Consider the following 18,032-nt stretch of genomic DNA (forward strand, 5'->3'; position numbering starts at 1 on the left):
TATACATTTTTTGCCACCCTCTGTATGTATGTATGTACATAATTATATATATGTATATATATCATTGACAGTGGTTTCCTCTGGGGAGGTGTTATAGATGATTTTTCACTTTCTATATTACACCTTTGTGTACATGAATCTTTAAAAATGAGCACCTCTTTTAATCAAATTGATAATCAAAACAATGACATAATTTCCATTTTGGAAAAATGTTAATACAATGTACCGCAAAGTAACGTATGACCCTTGTAGCTATTTGATTTCCCTGGATGTAACCCTCGGGGTAATTCTGATGGAGTTGCTTGTTCATAGGATGTTGGACTATCTACACTTTAACTGTGGTGTTTTCATCTTCCGACTGGATGGTGGAGTTGCATGGACACATCACATCTGAAGTTCAGGCAGCAGGCTGTATTTGTGAGAACAATGGACGTGGAGTCAGAAGACCTTGGTTCAGGTTTAGTATTGGCTCCTCCTTTCTGAGTTTCTGTTTCTTCCTCCATAAACTATGGCTTCATTCATCCAACAATAAACATTTATTGAGTATTATTGCACGTAGGCCCTGTGGCTGGGTGCTAGGGGCCCAAGCTCCTGCCCTGCTTCCCTCAGAATGGTGATGGGAGAATCCCTTCCTACGTGAACAAAAATATAACAGGAAATGGAACTCCAGGCACTGAGCTGTACTTTCAGCGGTTTCATTAATTACAAGGAATGAGACTGGCTCCGTTATGAAGCAAGTGGTGTAATGCAGTAGTTAGGAACTCAGGCTCAGTAGCCAGATCGACTGAGTTCAAATCCTAGCCCCAGCAGGATTTGGTGGAGGTTGCTTAGCACCTCTTTGAATCAGTTTTGCTCCACTTGTAAAACAGGAATAAGAACTGTACATATCTCCTGTGGTTGTTGTAAAGAGTAAGTGAGTTACTATGTGTAAAACACTTGGAACAGTGCCAGGCACATATGTACTCAATAAATATTCGTTATTCTTGTTATTATTTGGGATGGAGATACATCAGACCTGGTGTTTCTAACACAAACATGACCAAGTTGATATCAGTGTGATCTGGATGTGACAATTTTCTCTCTACTTGTGGATTCATTCATGTCATCTGGCCAACTAGGTCAGTGTCCACCTACTCTCTTGCTGGTGCATGAACATCTTCTCAAGGCTTTATGTGCCATTGGCAAGAATATTCCCAGCTAGAGAAGGGAGCTCCAGAAGCAACTAATGGAAGTTTCCGACCAGCTCTCCAGGTCCATGTGGAGGAGAAGATAGGGTAATTCAGCTGCTACTAGGGGCTACTGATTCTGCCCATTATTTTAACAGGTGTGGCATGTTTGTCTTATTGCTCCAATCATGTCTGGCTTCCATATCCGCAGTCTTCACATGGTCAAAGACAGCTGTCAGATTTCCAGTCATTCTGTTTACATTGGTTTTTTCCTCAATGATTTATGCAATCTGGGTAAGTTAAGGAAACAAGCTCTTACATTGGGCATATATGCTTTGCAAATATTTTCTACCATGTGAATTCCAAATAGTTTTTTTGCCAATTTATTATGCCTTTTTGTTCTCAATTTATTTTTCTAACATGAAGGCATTTTCCTCTCCAAAGAAAAATTTGCAGGTATCTTTTCCCTACTTGCTATACACTAGAGTAGGTCAAGGAAAGTTTTCCGGAAAAAGTGACTTTTAATTCAAAACTCCATGGGTGAGACGCACAAACCAGCTGGAGAGAGCAGGGAAGAGTGTTGTCAACAGAGGGAATAGCATGTGCTTTATCTATCTTTCATCTCTCTCCATCACCTCTTACTACTGACTTACCTCCTTGGCCATTTGTGATCCTACACAGCTGGCTTACTCTTGATCCATTCTGGCTGCTGTGGTCTGAATATTTGTGTCCCCAACCCCAATTCATATGTTGGCATCCTAATGCCCAATGTGACGGTGTTAGGAGGTGGGGCCTTTGGTCGGCGCTTGGGTCATGCGGGTGGAGCCCCCATGAATGGGATCAGTGGTTTTATAAAAGAGAGCCCGGAACTCCCCAGGCCCTCCCGCTATGTGAGGATAACAACAAGAAGTCTGGGACCTGGAAGAGGGCTCTCAGCAGAACCTGACGCTGCTGGCACCCCGATCTCAGACTTCCAGCCTCCAGAACTGTGAGAAATAAATGTCTGTTGTTTCTATGCTACCCAGTTTGTGGGATTTTGTTATAGGAGTCTGAACAGACTAAGACACTGGCCTTGACTCTTCCTTTCAACTTAGCCCTTTCCCCCTTCAACTGGACTGTCTCAAGCGTCTCAGTCTTTTAGTCCAAAGTGAGAATTTGCTGCATTGGTTCATCCAGTCACAGGTTGGCTGGGTAGGATGGAGTGATGGTGGTAGCGTTTAGATAATGTGAAATATAATGATGGCACTTCCCTTTTAGCAGGAGCTTAGAGGGGCAGTCTTCCATGAAAAGGAGTATTGTTTTGGTACGTAATAACTGACATTTATTTATAGTTCACTATGTGCCCACCTTTGTAGTCTCTATGTCAACAAAGGACTTCATGAACTCTCATCTACCGATCAATGTATCAGTTGGTTGAGGCCAAGTTATGCTGTGATACAAAATGATTCCTAAAATCTCAGTGGCTTACAACAAACATTTCGCACATGTGACATGGCTAATACTAACTGGCTTTGGCTCTGCTGTATTCCACATGTCTTCCCACTCCAGGACCAAAACTGAAGGAGACTCTTTCTCTGGGACATGCTGCTTGCCTGATAGAAGGAAGAGAAAGATGGTGGAACCACATGAAGACTTTTTTTTTTCTCCTACCTATTTTTTTTTTAAATTTATTGGGGTGACAATTGTTAGTAAAATTACATAGATTTCAGGTGTACAATTCTGTATTATATCATCTATAAACCCCATTGTGTGTTCACCACCCAGAGTCAGTTCTCCTTCCATCACCACATATTTGATCCCCTTTACCCTCATCCATGAAAACTCTTAAAGCTTATGTTCAGAAGTGGCAAATATTACATCTGTTCACATTCCACTGGCCAGCGCAATTCCATGGCCAACCCTGAAGTCAACGTGGAGGGAGGATACTTCTCTCATAGGAAGAGGTGGTAAATATTTTGAACAAATAAACATTCTCACATAGTTCATCACAGCCAGTAGTATCGTTAGTCCCATTTCTGCAGATGAGACAACTAAGGCTAAAATAGGCAATTTCATCAAGGTCATAGATTTGAACTCCACTCTGTCCAGTTCCAAAGGTGGCCCTTTCTACCATGCCTTCTCTTTGGGGGAACTTGTCTTTTTTACACTGTGTAGGCACCTGAAATTGTAATTTATTTGGGGGCACAACCCCTTCTTATCAGCCTCAGAAGCTCCTCCATGAACATTTCTAGAGCTAAACCACCCTTGAAAGCTTCCTGGAAGGATATGAAACTAGAAAGGGGTCAGGCTTAGGGAATCATCCCGTGAGAGCTGACTCTATTCCATTTAGCTTTTTTTTTTTTTTTTTAAACCATTGAATTATTTATCTGCTTTATGGGTTTGTAGATCCTTTGAACGGGGATCACCTATCAATCTATCACTCTTAGTTTTCTGTGTGTGTTGGTTGGGTGGGAGGTGTCTGAGCTCCTCAAAGCTCTTTCCTAGGTAATTTTAGGAACTTTCAGACTGCATTGGATATTTATATTCCCCCAAATTATTAGTGGGGTGGAGAGAGCCGCAGCCTATTTACTTTTGCCAAATTTTAAATTTTAAAATGTATTTGCATTGGGGGTGGGGGCAGAAATTACAGCCAATAGACTACTTCGCCATGTTTGTAAAGATCTGTTGATTTCAGTGCAGCTTACTTGTTTTAGAGCCTCTGGTTCCCAGCTGCTTGGTGGTGCATGGGAACACGTGTAGGTGTTGACCTCCTGTATGAGTGACTTGCCAGGTTTATATGTGTCCATCAGGGTGGGGATTAGGATGAGGCTAGTGAGGTGCCTAGGGCACTCAATTTAAGGAGGCACTTGCGGGAACCTGAGAGTTTTCTTGCCTTACCGGCCCTGGTGTCCATTATGCATTTATCATAACTCCGCAGTCTGAAAATGCCCCAAGTTATCTTACCTGTGAGAATTACCTGCCCTCCCCTCCTCTGTTGGACACGCAGGGGATCCTAGAGGACCTTCTGCCCTGTTACTTTGCTCCACCAGCGAGGCTCATTTCCAGGTTACTGTGTACGTGTGTGGCCCAGGCTTGGTGCGGAAGGCAGAGAGGGAAAGTGCGTGTGTGCCTGTGTTAGGCCGGGCGGGTCCATATCCGGGTGGACAGGGTGGGTGGGGCTGCCGCTCTCTCCAGGTCCAGAGGTGGGTTGGGGGTGGGGAGTGACACGCCGAGATTCCCTTTCGCCTCTTCGGACACGAGAGGGAACGACAGGAGAAGCGCAAGGGGTGACAGGGCGTGCCGACCCTGCGGATCGGCGCCCGGGAGCGCCCCCAGCTCCCAGGCCTGCGGCCGCTGGGACTCGAAAGAGCAGGAGGAACCCGAGGAGGGCTCGCCGAACCGGCGACCAGCGCCGAACTTGCCCGGGAAACTAGTGCGGAGGGAGGGGCCGGGGCCGGGGCCACGGCGGGAGGAGGGGCGGCCGCAGCTGCATCCAGCCCCGTTGGCTTCCTTCCCAGCTCTCCTTCGCCTCCTCCTCCTCTTCCTCCTGTATGAGTCAGGCATTTCCCGGGGATTTGGAGCAGCCACGCGCGGCCCGGGCGCTCGGAGCTGTAGCAGCCGCCGCCGCCGCTGCCGCGTTAGGAGCCCCAGCGCCGGGGCGGCCACTGGAGTCCCGGGCGCGCACGGACCATGGAGAGGGCGGCCCAGGGCTCAGATGGCGGCGGGGGCAGCAATAGCAGCAGCCGCAGCAGCAGCCGCGCCACCTCGGCGGGCTCCTCGCCCTCCTGCTCCCTGGCGGGCCGGGGGGTCTCCGGCCGGTCGGCTGCAGCCGGGCTCGGCGGTGGGGGCAGCCGCAGCAGCCCGGGCTCGGCAGCCGCTAGCCCGTCCGGGGGAGGCGGCCGCAGGAGGGAGCCGGCGCTGGAGGGCGTGCTCAGCAAATACACCAACCTCCTCCAGGGCTGGCAGAACAGGTAACGAGCCGGCCGCCCGCGCCACCGCGCGCCCCTCCCCGCGCGCCGCTCAGTGTGTGTGTGAGTGTGCGCGCGCGCGATCGTACCACCGACCCGCTGGGTGCTACCTCGGCACGGGTGCCCTTCCTGTGTCCCTGCTCCTCTCCAGGTGGGGTGCCCAGGATGGGGCGCGCCGTGACCCCATCCCAGGACTGCACCGCAGTGGCGGAGAGGGAGGCAAGAGCCCTGTTTTCCTTCTGTACTGGCACCTGCTGGGACTGGAGTGGCTGGCAGCAGGAGCGCGCTGGTCCCGGCCCTGCCTGCTAACGGTTTCCCGCTCCCCTGAAGAATGGCTGAGAAAGGAAGGCAGAGGGGACGTGCTCTATGCCTGGATGAAAAAGCGTTAATACATCGGGCGCGATCACAGTAATTTTCTCCATAACGCAGTTAATTTAAAACTTTGGTGTTTAAAAACAACACCACCACCACCAAAAACCTGCCACCTGTACTCAGCGCCTTCCAGCGCGCATGCTACCCCTCGGCCCAGTTGGTGGCTTGGTACCTCTGATCTCTGCAACGGAAGTTTCGTTTAAAAAAATAAATCCCTCTCCCCTCTCAAAATGGGCAGTTTGCTATTTTAATAATAACTTTTGAAGTTCCCTCCTCACTACCCTCACAGTTGGGCACCCAGCAGGGTTCCCATGGACACGTGGCAGCGCGGGGATGTCAGGGAAAGGGGCTCCCAGCACAGTCGGGGTAGCGGTGGTGAGTGTGCTATGGCAGTGAGGATAGTGAACAGGACTTGAAAGGAGCAGATGTTGCATTGCTGTTTACATTTTTAACCTTCGTTTTCAAAAACGAGCCAGAGGGAAATACAAATGGCCACGCCAGGAAAACGGGGCTTTTTGGAGAGGAGGATGATGAGATGTTTTGTCCTGCCCTTAGTAGCCCTCGGATCTTAGGATTTGGGACTCTTAGAGTTGCTTGTGAGATTTGAATCATACCCTGGAAACTCTTGCTCATCTCTGCTGGTTAGGGTAAATTACTCTATAGGTTGTTTGGAAATGTTCATATTTCTTCTGGCTGAAACTTACAAGGCAGTGACTTGCATGAAACTCAACTAGGAGGAAGATGATTTCCTAAGTTTGGAAACTGTGTTGTTTCTATATTGATACTATAGATAAGAGAACTTTCACCAAGTTTCCTTGGAGATCTACTATGTTAGTGGAAGTTGCATTTTAACTTTTGATTCCTTTTATTTCTCAAAATAACTCCATTGTCAGGTCATGTCCACTCTTTTCCTTTAATTCTTGAAAGCCCAAAAAGAACAGGTAGAGTGCAGAGGACCAGACAGATAAAATGACTACATTTGATTTCAGTTTTTGGTAATTGTCTTTTTAATGGCACTTCAAGGTGACTTGTCAGTGACAGTATATTGTTTGTGTGTTGGGCAATCACTTTTAATGCTTTTTTTTTTTTTTTTTTTTTCAAGTAGCTTATGCGGTCAAGAGAGCTTTTACCCTGGATTACAGTTATTTTACTTGGGGACTGTATTTTACCTGCAGTGTATATTAAAAGATTTATTCTTTGGAATGGATTTAGGAGGAATTGTAGTAACTCATGTTTTTGTGTAATTTAAAATCCACTGGGGTATTTAGGAGAAGGCAAGATTGAGAAGAGGCAAAATTAATACTAATGATGCTTAACACAATTGTAACCTACATAGGTGAAATGTGGTGCTGTGTACACTACTGAGGTCTCATCTTAATTAACTTTGTTACTGCGGTTTATAGCTACCCTTCAATGTTAGTTCTTACCACAAAAGACTCACTATTTTCTAAGTCTACGCTGCCTCCAAAAGTGTTCTCTTTCCAATGGTTATTAACCTCAGTGTCGGGGTTTATGTTTCCCACATCTGTGTTCTCTGAACAGTGGCCGAGGTTCCATTAATGACCTGGAGATGATTTATGATGGCCTTTTAGTTGCACACTTCTCCCTTCTCAAGTGGTCTTATAAAGGGAGGTCTGGATCAGTGAAAAGGGAGAGAGAAGAGGATAAAGAGAGAAAACCTAGAAAACGTATTAATTTGTTCATGAATTTATTTGTTCAGAGACTATTTTATTGAGGATGTACTTTGTGCCAGGCACTGTTCTGGGAGCTGGAGCTACTCCAGTGAATAAAACACAAGGGAATGCCTTGGTGTAAATAGGTGAGCTGATTCTTATTACCTGCATATTGGGGACTCATGGCAGGTTCCTTTGACAGTTTTTTTCAAAGTGCCTGCAGTTGATGACACTCTCCAGCTACAACATTCTTGGAGAGTCTTCCCAGGCTGCCATGCTGTTGTGATAATGCCCTTTACACCAGTCACTCACTAGCACTTTGTACTCTGGAGTCCTCTTGCATGTCCTCAAGTTGCTGTAAAGTTTATATTTTAACATTCAGTATCCCATTCTGCCTTAATTTAGTTGTAGCACTCTCAGCCCTATTCCCAAACGCTTAGGAAGGCATTTTGGCCCAGAACACAAAATAAATGACGAGAGAGGTCACTGGAGAGAAAATTGCATGTTGTGGGACACACTCAACTGAGGAGACTACGTCCGGGACATGTGGCTCACACTCATTGGCTGAGAGAATGTGAAATAATCAGACCATGGGGAAAGTATACATTAAGGAGTTTCTATAATTTGCTATTATAGTTATTTAAAGAAAACACTTCAGATATAATAGCATGGTATAGATTCACAGGATGGTGTTAGAGAAAGCATCTAATGCATTTAAACCAATGAACAAAAATTTCAGAAAGTATTATTGCAGGTGCTATGAAAATAAAAACAGATTTTAAAATGATGATGAAATAAAAGCAAGCATTTATGGAAATAATTTCGAGTGGATCTAGCGTCTCTACTGCAATTCACATTTTAATCAAATGTACTATCTTTTCACCCATCTTTTGGTTTTTATACAGAGTGAACCAGGGGGAGAGTGAACCCCAAGAGCTTGGGGAAGCAGGTCAGTGCCAGATCACACAGCACCTTGCAGGTGGAGTTAAGAATTTAACACTGTATTCTGGTTGCCCAGAAGGATTTTAGGCAGGGAGGTGACATGGTCTTATTTGTGCTTGTAAAAGTTCTCTCTGTGTGGAGAGGAGAGTTTCACGGGGCCAGGCCGGGAAGCAGAGAGGTCACGTAGGAGCCCGTCATGGTGTTAGGGGCAACGGATGCTGGGTTTGGAATTGGGGGACAGAGGATGGAGAAAAGGGACTGATTTGGAGTGGGGAGGGTAGAACACTGCTGATGGTTTGAATGTGGAGGTGAGAGAAAGGAGAATTCTTGAGTTTGTAGGCCTGAGATGATGGGGGGTGCTTTATTGAGATGAGGGTCATGGAGGAGGAACATATTTGGGGGTAGGTTGGGGGACAACCAAGAGTTCCATTTGGGCTGTGTTCACTTTGAAATGTCTGCACCTAGTAAGAAACTGGCTATATGAACTCCCATTTACCCTAAGGCTAATTTTAGTCTCACTTCCAAATGGAACTAGTTTGGGCTTGCTTATTATTAATTATTATTTTAAATTTTATTTATTTATTTTTAAGGTGGGCACACCTCACAGTGGCCCATGCGGGGATCAAATTGGCAGCCTTGGTGTTTTTAGCACCATGCTCTAACCAACTTAGCTAACCGGCCACCCCCTGGGCTTGCTTATAATGTCAAGTGCTTGAGGAAATAATTTCTATTTGGATCTAGGATATTTAAATTTGAGGGTCTTTAGTTTTTGTTATTTGGAGAAAAGAAAACACTGCAAATATGGAACCAGCCTCTAATTCTTTTTTTTTTTTCTTTCTTTTTCTTCTTGGTGATTGGCAGGGTTGTAAAAACTCAGTCAAATAGTGAAAGGCAACTCGAATAGGATAAGAAAGACAAGTGTTGGCAAAAGAAAACCTCAGGCCACCAGTAGACATTTATATGGAACGTTAAGAGCAATGTGACCTCCAAGTCAAATCCCAACATCAACATTTAGCCCACGTGTCACCTTGGGCCAGTTCCTTGATTGCTCTGGGCTTCCGTTTTCTCATCTATTCACTGGCAAACATGCCGTTACCCTGGCCCTTCTCATTAGTTCAACGAGAGGATGAAATGAGAATACTGGTGTGTCAGGGACTGAGAATAGTGCGTAGCAGCATCCGGAGAAGCGGGAGCTATTATTGGATCTTCAATTTGTCCCTTCTTAAATGGACCCTTTCTGGTCCATAACATTCTTGATTTATTTTCTGAATGCTGTAATTACTCTGGGAACGCATGAACGTAATTATCGCAGAGTTCTTTGGACAGGAGAGGACTTGTTTTGAAGGGATTGTTTCATAAGTTGGACCCACACATTTATATCTCTAAGGGAGTGACTTATGCCCTCCTCCAGTTTCTAATCCTACCTTCCTTCCGTGCTTTATTTTCCCCTGTAACACTTTTCACCACCTGGCGTGCTCAGTATTTTATTATTTTGTCTCTCAGCACGAGATGGAAGCTCCCTGAGGACAGAGAATCATTTTGTCTGTCTTGTTCACTGCTGTATCCCCAGTATGTAGAATAGGGTCTGGCATAGAATAAGGGTTCAGTGAATATTACTGAAAAAATAAGAAAAGGAATGAATGGCGGAGAAGAAATCAAACCAGGGTTTAGTTCTATCTTGGCCATTGTCAGCGACTGTTGTAATTCTTGGTTCTCTATGTGTTCATAGCCTTGTCCTTGAGTTAATATATTGATCATTTGCCCTGCTCTCTGTAACCATCAGCCTTTGTCTTCTGGGTCAGAAAGTTTAACTCTTCTGTGACATGCCCACCCTGACTTAGGGCCCTCCACAGGCCACCCAGTGTGGACTGGCCATTAGTGACCAAATGTCCGGAGCTTGCTTTCAACTTGATCTGCATTAACCACGTGCTTTGAGAATGCAATGTTCAGCCTCTGGACATGATTTCCCAGGGTTTGGGGGCCACTTAGCCCATTTAGAAAAGTCAGTGGGGGCATATGTTAACTTTGAAAACCACTCTGAATTAAAATGAATGCTTTCTGAATATTCCAGTAATTTTAGAGGTAATTGGTGATACCAGGGTTGAAAAATCACTTTTCTGGATTTTTACGTTCTTGCCTAAGTGTACTTCAAAGTATTTGCATAACGTGCTGTCTAGGTTGCCAGACTGTTCTGGCTCTGAATACTCAACTCCTTTAGGGACACTACATTTCTTCGTTGACAATAATAATAAAGGGGTGGTTGCCTAGGTTACAAAACAGCATATAACGTGATGTATGATTTATTCACTTGTGGTTGAAAGTATTTATTGAGCACCTGCTTTGTGTTAACTACTTCCTGTGGGATCCCCTGCCCCCATCCCCTTTGAAAAATGTACGTCTATTTGAGGAGATTCATGCCATATGGTTACCATGATTTTCCTTGGTTGATGGGATTGTGGGTGACTTGAATTTTCTTTTCTTTTCTTTTTTTCTATTATTTTTTTCCCCTAAGGTGATCTTGCATCCATTTTGCTATTTGCAAATCTTATTGAGAAAAAGGAAAAGCTGCTCATATCTTTTAACATAATCTCTGAATAACTGAGTTTTTGAGGATAAATTTGAAACCTAACATCCATTCAGAAAAGTACCCAGCGCATAAGAGTACATAGTTTAGTGCATTTTCATAAATGGAACACATCCAGATCAAGAAATAGCAACCACTCCCCTCACCCCATCACTTACCGTCATTCCTCTCACAGGGCTTCCACTATTGACTTCCTGTACCGTAGATTAGTTAGGCCTCTTTTTGAAGTTCATATTGTGCAGTATGTGATTTTTTGTGTCCGGCTTCTTTCTCTTCACTTTACGTTTGTGAGCCCCGCCCCATTGCTGCATATAGTTGTGGTCTATTTTTTTCTACCACTGTTTCATTTTCCACTGTATGAATATACAAAATACATGTAGGTCTATGGTAGCTTGACATTTGGGTTCTTTTCAGTTTGGGACCCTTGTGAATAGTGCTGCCATGTGTTTTAGAGCACAGATGCATGCCTTTCTGTGGGTGTGTACCTAGGAATGGAAATATTGGGTTATAGTGTTTGCAAATGTCCAGTTTATTAGATACTGCCAGAGAATTTTCCAAAGTGGTTGTTTCTGTGAATACTCCCACCAGAAGTGTATGAGAATTCTGGGTGCTCCATACCCTCAAACCCTGTGGATATTGTCTGTTGTTTTAATTTTAGCCAATGGAGTGAGTATGCGGTGGTATCTCATTATGGTTTTAATTCCTTTCTCAGATGACTCATGAAGTTGAGCATCTTTTTGTGTGTCTATTGGTCATTTGGATGTCATGTTTTGTTAGGTGCTATTTAAGTCCTTTTCGCATTTATGTATTAATGTATCTGCCCTTTTCTTACTGATTTGTAAAAGTTCTTCATCTGTATATTCTGGATAGGAACCCACTGATGGGTGTACGTATACATGCACATGGTCAAGACATATATAGAGAAAGCAGATACCTTCTTTCACAAGTGGTTTGCCATTTCATCTCTTATTATTGTCTTGATAAACACAGATTCTTAAGTTTAATGTAGTCATGTTTTTCCATTTCCCCCCCTTTCCGATTGGTTCTTTTTGAGTCCTGTTTAGGAAATCTTTGCTTAGCCCATGGTAATGAGGATGTGCTCTGATGTTTTCTTTTAAGAAAAAAAACCACTTTTATTAATTTGACTATTTCTTAGAAGTTTCAGTTGATATTTTGGGGAATGCAAACTCTTGGCAGAAGCAATACTGGCGTTTAGGCTTCTGGTCTGTATTACTTTCCGGTGCCTCTTATAACAAATGGCCACAAACTTGGTAGCTTAAAATGACAGCAATTTATTCTCTCATGGTTCTAGAGGGCAGAAATCCGAAATCAGTTTCACGGGGCCGCAATCAAGGTGTTGGCAGGACCACGCTCCATCAAATACTCTGAGGGAAAATCAGTTTCTTGCTTCTCCCAGCTTCTGGGGGTGACTGCCAGCATCCCTTGGCCTATAACTGCATCACTTCAGTTTCTGCCTCTGTCTTCACAATGTTTTCTCCTCTGTGTGTGTCAAATTTCCCCTTTTCTCTCTCTTCTTAGAAGGACTCCTGTGATTGCTTTTAGGGCCCACCCAGATAATCCAGAATAATCTCCCCAGCTCAAGATCCTTAATTTAATCACATTTGCCATATGCCCAAGTCTGCCAGGTAAGGTAACATTCACAGGTTCTGGGGATTAGGACATAGACAGGGCATTTACAGCCTCCCACACAGTCAGTTCTAAGGTGGTGTCTCTAAGCGTTCTGTCTCCCTTCCCAATCCACCTTTCCCACCATTCACTGGTTGCCATGGTGACAGCCATCTCTGTCATGGAGGGATGCAGGTTGCTGTCATGACTGTAAGTGAGCTTGTTAGGAAGGGTTGGTAGACTCATTCATCTCCGTCTACTTGACAGACCCCTTGGGCAAATATAAGGTAGGTAATATTGTGAGGGAAATAGTTCATAATGCCAGTGAGGAAACCTAATTTCCCTTAACGGGGCAAATCAGTCACTTTGGGAATCTTATTAAATACTATAGAGTAATCAGCTTTGGAAGTATACATGTTATAATCTGTTTTCCGTTTTATCAGTGGAATGACTCATTAGCCTGAGGACTTTTTTTTTTTTTTTTAAAAGGTGTAATTGACATACACAATAAATGCACAGGTTTTAGGTGTTCTGTTTGATGTGTTTTGACAGTTGTTTACACCATGTAGCTTCCAAAAGGTACGGAACCCGCTACTCCGCCGACAACGGATATTTCTTGCAGTCAATTCTCCTTCCCTTCCAATTTGTTTTTGACTTTTATCACCATGAATTCGTTTTTGTCTATTTTTGGCTTTCCTATGGATAGAACCACGTAGGATATCCTTTTTGGAGTCTGGCTTATTTATTAATAGCTCAGCATAATGATCTGAGATTTGTCCATGGTGCTGCACCTACCAGTAGTTTATAAAATGTTCCTTTTTGTTGTTGAGTAGTATTACACTCTGTGGATATACCAGTTAGTTTATCCATTCACCTATAGGTGGACATTTGGGTTGTTTTCTAGTTTTTGGCAATTACGAACAAAGCTGCCGCTTGTGTACAAGTCTTTGTGTGGACATGTGCTTTCATAACTCTTGGGTAAACATCTAGGATTGGAATTGCAGGGCCATAGGGCAGGTGTAGGTAGACATACCCAAAGTGTTTGCAGCGGGGCTGAACCGTCGCACAGACCCACCAGCGGTGTGTAAGTGAGTGGGTTGCTCCCATCCCAGCCCACCTCTGTATTGGTACCTGGAGAGCTTTTGGAAAGCAGGTGCTGCCTCTTTCTCATGCCATTGCGTTGCTTCTGAGAGCGACAGCCGTAGGAGCACAAAGTCCAGCTTTGCCTCCCTTTGGCGGCACAACCTCGGGCCAGTGACTTCACTCTTTGGGCCCTGGATTCCTCCTCTGTAAAATGACACTGACCTTGTAGTGTTGTGAGGCTACTAGAGGCACCAGGCCCAGCAAAGTGCTTGATGCATAGTAGGTCCTCAGCGGAAGTTTGTCTACTGGGAGTCTTATATTTCAGACAGAGTCTTATATTTCAGACAGACCAGTGGGCAACTTCATGGAGTCTGGGGGACAAGTGGATGGTCATTTTCGACCCAGCCTTAGCGAATATGCAGCTCTGTCCTAGCCCTTCCTCCCACTGCATGAGGACCCAGGTGACAAATTATTTGATTTGCACAGTGGGTGACTGTCTCCATTTGCTGCTTAGCCTGTGGTTTCTCAGATCTGCTCAAGTGGCCAGTCCTTTGAGAACTCTGGGAAGAAAGAAGAGATGCAGGCCTTTGTGTCCGCAAAGGAGGATTGAAATGATTGTGCCGGAAAAGTGGGAGGCATTTTGCAGCACTGCCTGGCTCCCGACGGATGCTATTTGGGGCCAGGCCAAGACAGAATTAAAAAGAAAACCATCCAGAATTTGATTTTTGATAACTCAGACTGGATCAAATATGGTCACAGCCCAGAAAGAAAGAGCTTTATTTGTGCCTCATGCAATGATAGCAATAATGATAAAATTAGGAAACATTATACAGTCTTGTTGCAAAGCCTAGTCTCTGAAGGTCAGCGAAGGCATTTGAGCCATGAGTAACTTTTTATGTTATGCCGTCATTTTTAGAGGACTGTTTATGTTTTTATGCGGTTTGGTCCCTTTCAATAAATATTTTGGTGAAAATATAGCAAGCTGGATGGCACCCAACATCAGTTTTTAATAACTTATTTCCAGGATGTATTAAATGTTTCTCTGTAGTCCTGGTCAGGTAACCAGTGAATATGAGAGGAGGCCGGTGTGTGAGCTTGGGAACCTGCCTAGAAAGTAGTGGAATTCAATCTCTCCTGAAGTGCGGTGGAACTGGGGGGCTCTTCCCAGGGCCTTTGTTCAGGGGAGTTGAGCGGATTAGGTGGCAGGTACAAGTGACCCTCCACTCAGCTCTGCAGCGGTCACTATCAGAGCCGTGGTGGGCTGCTAACAATGCAGCAAGAACCACCATGACAGTTGTCCTGGTCTTTTGCTTGTTGATGGAATCTGGACAGAATTGGGAGCCTTTCCAGGTCCTGAGCAAACTGGTAGCTTCAGCCCCAGACACACTCCTCTTTGCATGTAACTAGGCCTGGTGGAATGCTCACACTCCACGTATTTGTTGAGCACCTTTTGTGTATACGCCTAATGCCATTCGAGATGTGGGAGGCACAGAAGAGAAAAGCCCAGGCTCTGCCATAAGCAGCTGATAACGGGGGAAGGGTGTAACTTTTTCTGTAAAGGGCCAGATAGTGAATATTTTAGATTTTGTGGGCTATAAAGTCTCCATGGCAACTACTCATCTCTCCCGTTGTAAACACATGAGTGTGTCTGTGTTCCAATAAAACTTTATTTACAAAAAAGAGGTGGTGGACTGGATTTAACCTGTGGATTTGACCATCCCTGTCTAAAAATGACACCCAAAACAATAATGTCAACTACAATTTTATATATATAGGAATATATATATATATATATATATATATATATATATATATATATATATAAAATATATATATACACACACACATATATATGTATATATATGTACATATATATATATAGTTACAAGAAGCAGAGTACAGCATTAGGAATAGAGACAGTGTAAATGTAATGGCTGTGTGCGGTGTCAGAGGGATAGTGGATGGGTGGAGAGGGGTTGAGACTGTGTGAGGAGTATAAATGATAAATGTCTAACTATTACATTGTTTTGTGCACCTGAAACTAATAAAATAAAAAAAAAATGACACCCAAGCCTCTCCATTAAGTAGCTGAGTCAGCCTAGTGTGGTGGCTAAGAGTACTGATTCTGTGGTCCAACGGCCAGTGCTGAATCCTGGTTCTGCTCTTTTCCTACCTATGTGACCTTGGACAGCGATTTAACTTGTGTGCCTCAGTTTCTTTGCCTGTGAAATGGGAGTATATACTGGCTGTATCATAGGGTTGTTGGGATCAACTGAGAAGCTGGGTGTAAAGGGTCAGGACAGTGACTGGCAAATAGAAAACACTCATTCGATACAGGCTGCTGTCATGAGGAAGCACCTGGGAGTGAGAGTGCCAACTCTCCCTGGGGATAAAGAGGAAAATAGTGGCAAGTGGTAGGAGACCTGGAATGTTGAATGCAGACAGGGTTTGGTATGGCTGGAATAGAGATTGTATGTGGAGTGTGGCCAGAGAGGAGACTGTAAAAGGTAGACCAGGCTATAAAAGACTACTTCATGAAGCACATCTTAAGTCACTGAGGCCACAGATCATAAGATGTCAGTTGCTATCACCAGAAGGGGAAGGTCTACATTTATGGGTGCAGGAAGCATCAGACACTTTACATATATTATCCAATTTAATGCTTCAAATGAGGTGGAAGGTGTTGCAAATCTATCTACTTTCCTCTTCTAATAGGACGTCGTTTTCACCTGGACAGAGTGTTGTCCTAGATAAAATGATGTGTGCATCCCGTCTGCCCTTGTAGCTAGGGATTCTATTGTGGATGTAAGCAGTGTTGGTACATAGTAGTTTCCTGGACCTTGCTTTGTGCACTTTCTTCTTTTTTCTTTCCTCTTCTAAGAGGCATATGGTGAAAATGTCAATACAGACCCGATGGCTGGAATTCCAGTGGCCGTCTTGAGCCTTGAGGTGACTGGGTTAAAGGCCATCAAGACACAAGAAACCTGGCCTCGGAGGACTTTGCTGATCAGAGCCACCTCATAAATCCTGGGCTGCCAACCTCTGGAATTTTCCCTGAGGCGGGGAATAAGCCTCTTTTTAAAGTCAATATCCATAGCCAAATCTAACCCAAACGAATGCAGGTAGAATCTTGATTTCACAGATGAAGAAACTGAGGCACAGTGTGACTTAAGTTGCACAGTTAGTTAGTTGTGGAGCCAGGTATTGTCTGCCTCCAAAGCATGTTTTCTTCCCACTACTCTGGAAAGGACTAGGAGCTTCTACCCCCTCATTTTACAGAGGAGATCATGAGGGCTTTGCCTCAGGGAAAGCCAGTAGCAGCTCATTCCACTGCCAGGTAAGCATTGCCTTTATGCCTCACTCTCACTCTCCCCTCTCTCTCTTCAGTGCGGCCTTCCCAAAGAAAGGGCCCTGTAGTTTAATGAGTGATTTTGTAGCCCTCTCATGGGCAGAATCTCCTCCTGTGTGTAATTGATGTCTGGTGTTTTTTTCCTGGGCAGAAACCATCACTGTTTTAGGGCTATGTTTAGAGCTTTCATGGCCTTGCCTCTTCCCACCTGGGAGCTGGTCCTTAGTAATGACTTTCCTTGCCTGTGTTGTCTTTTATTCACTTGGGCTTTTAGGGATGGGTGAGGGGACTCTTTGGCCCTGTGACTATTTGTAACCATTGACAGATGAATCTTGATTTGCATGGAGACCTCCCAATTCATTAAGCTCAGCGTGTGGACTTTGGCATAAAAGGGGTCACAGGTTTTGAATGCCCTTTGCTTTGGGAGTGATTGTATATTTGAGTTTCACCCTATTACTAATACCTTAAAAATGGGCCTCCTGACCCCCTTGGCTAACCACACAGCACAGAATTTTTCTGTTTACGTATTCCAGCTGACTCATGTAGTGGATTGGTCCCTAAAGAGTTGAACAGGACAAAAGCCAGTTTGTGCTACTAAGTGCTATTGAGAGTATTGTTGCCCATTTATTATCTAGCATTTTATATTTATGTTACTCTTTGTACTAGCAACATTCTTTGTGGTAATTTTTATTAGCCTGACTAATGTGGGCCTTTTTCTTTTTATGAGAAGTCTGCATTTGATACCTTGGCCCAACATGCATTGTAACACTATTACAGTTTCTTAGTTAACTTGGAGTTTCTGTTATTGAAATTTTTCTGTCAAACGTCAGTTTTCGTGATTCATTCGGAGTCAGCTGAAACTCGGGAAAAAAGTATTAAAAGGCAAAACTCCACAGTTTTTTTCTCGTGTTGAGTAGCAAGATAAGTCATTTTTATGGGGCAGACACAAAGACACTTCAGAAAATCTTTGTCTCAGGGGAAGAGGGCTGCACCTGTGTCGATGAAATCAAGTTGAAGTCTGAATGAAATGGTGTTTTTTGAACCAAAGCAAAGCATGATCTAACCTGGAAGAGACTGAATTGCAATTATTCATGTCATGGAATTGTCTGAATTTCTGTTTATCTAAAGGCTTGCTTCCTTTTCCTTTCCAACATTGTAGCAGTTACCGGTATTGTTAGTGTTGTTTTGGGTTCTGTTTGTTTCCTTCTTTATTTTTGCTTTGTTTCTTAGTTTGAAACTAAATTCCTTTGTAACATTACATGTAAAAATATACATTTTATAATAACTACA

General features: G+C 44.0%; 1 protein-coding gene across 3 annotated transcripts in view; it reads left to right on the top strand.

Moving 5' to 3' along the window:
- The first annotated feature begins 266 nt into the window (after nucleotides 1-266).
- OSBPL10 (oxysterol binding protein like 10) overlaps nucleotides 267-18,032 on the top strand; it is a 261,251-nt gene continuing 243,485 nt past the window's right edge. Inside the window, exon 1 of one of the 3 annotated variants that reach the window (XM_074312716.1) lies at nucleotides 267-457. In XM_074312716.1, the coding sequence (XP_074168817.1) occupies nucleotides 363-457 (95 nt within the window). In that variant the 5' untranslated portion in view covers nucleotides 267-362. Of the gene's footprint in view, nucleotides 458-4,376; nucleotides 5,117-18,032 lie in introns of those variants that run through there. The other 2 variants (XM_019727744.2, XM_019727745.2) reach the window with 2 other exon arrangements.

The sequence above is a fragment of the Rhinolophus sinicus genome, linkage group LG10 (assembly GCF_036562045.2).
Source record: "Rhinolophus sinicus isolate RSC01 linkage group LG10, ASM3656204v1, whole genome shotgun sequence".
Classification (NCBI taxonomy): domain Eukaryota; kingdom Metazoa; phylum Chordata; class Mammalia; order Chiroptera; family Rhinolophidae; genus Rhinolophus; species Rhinolophus sinicus.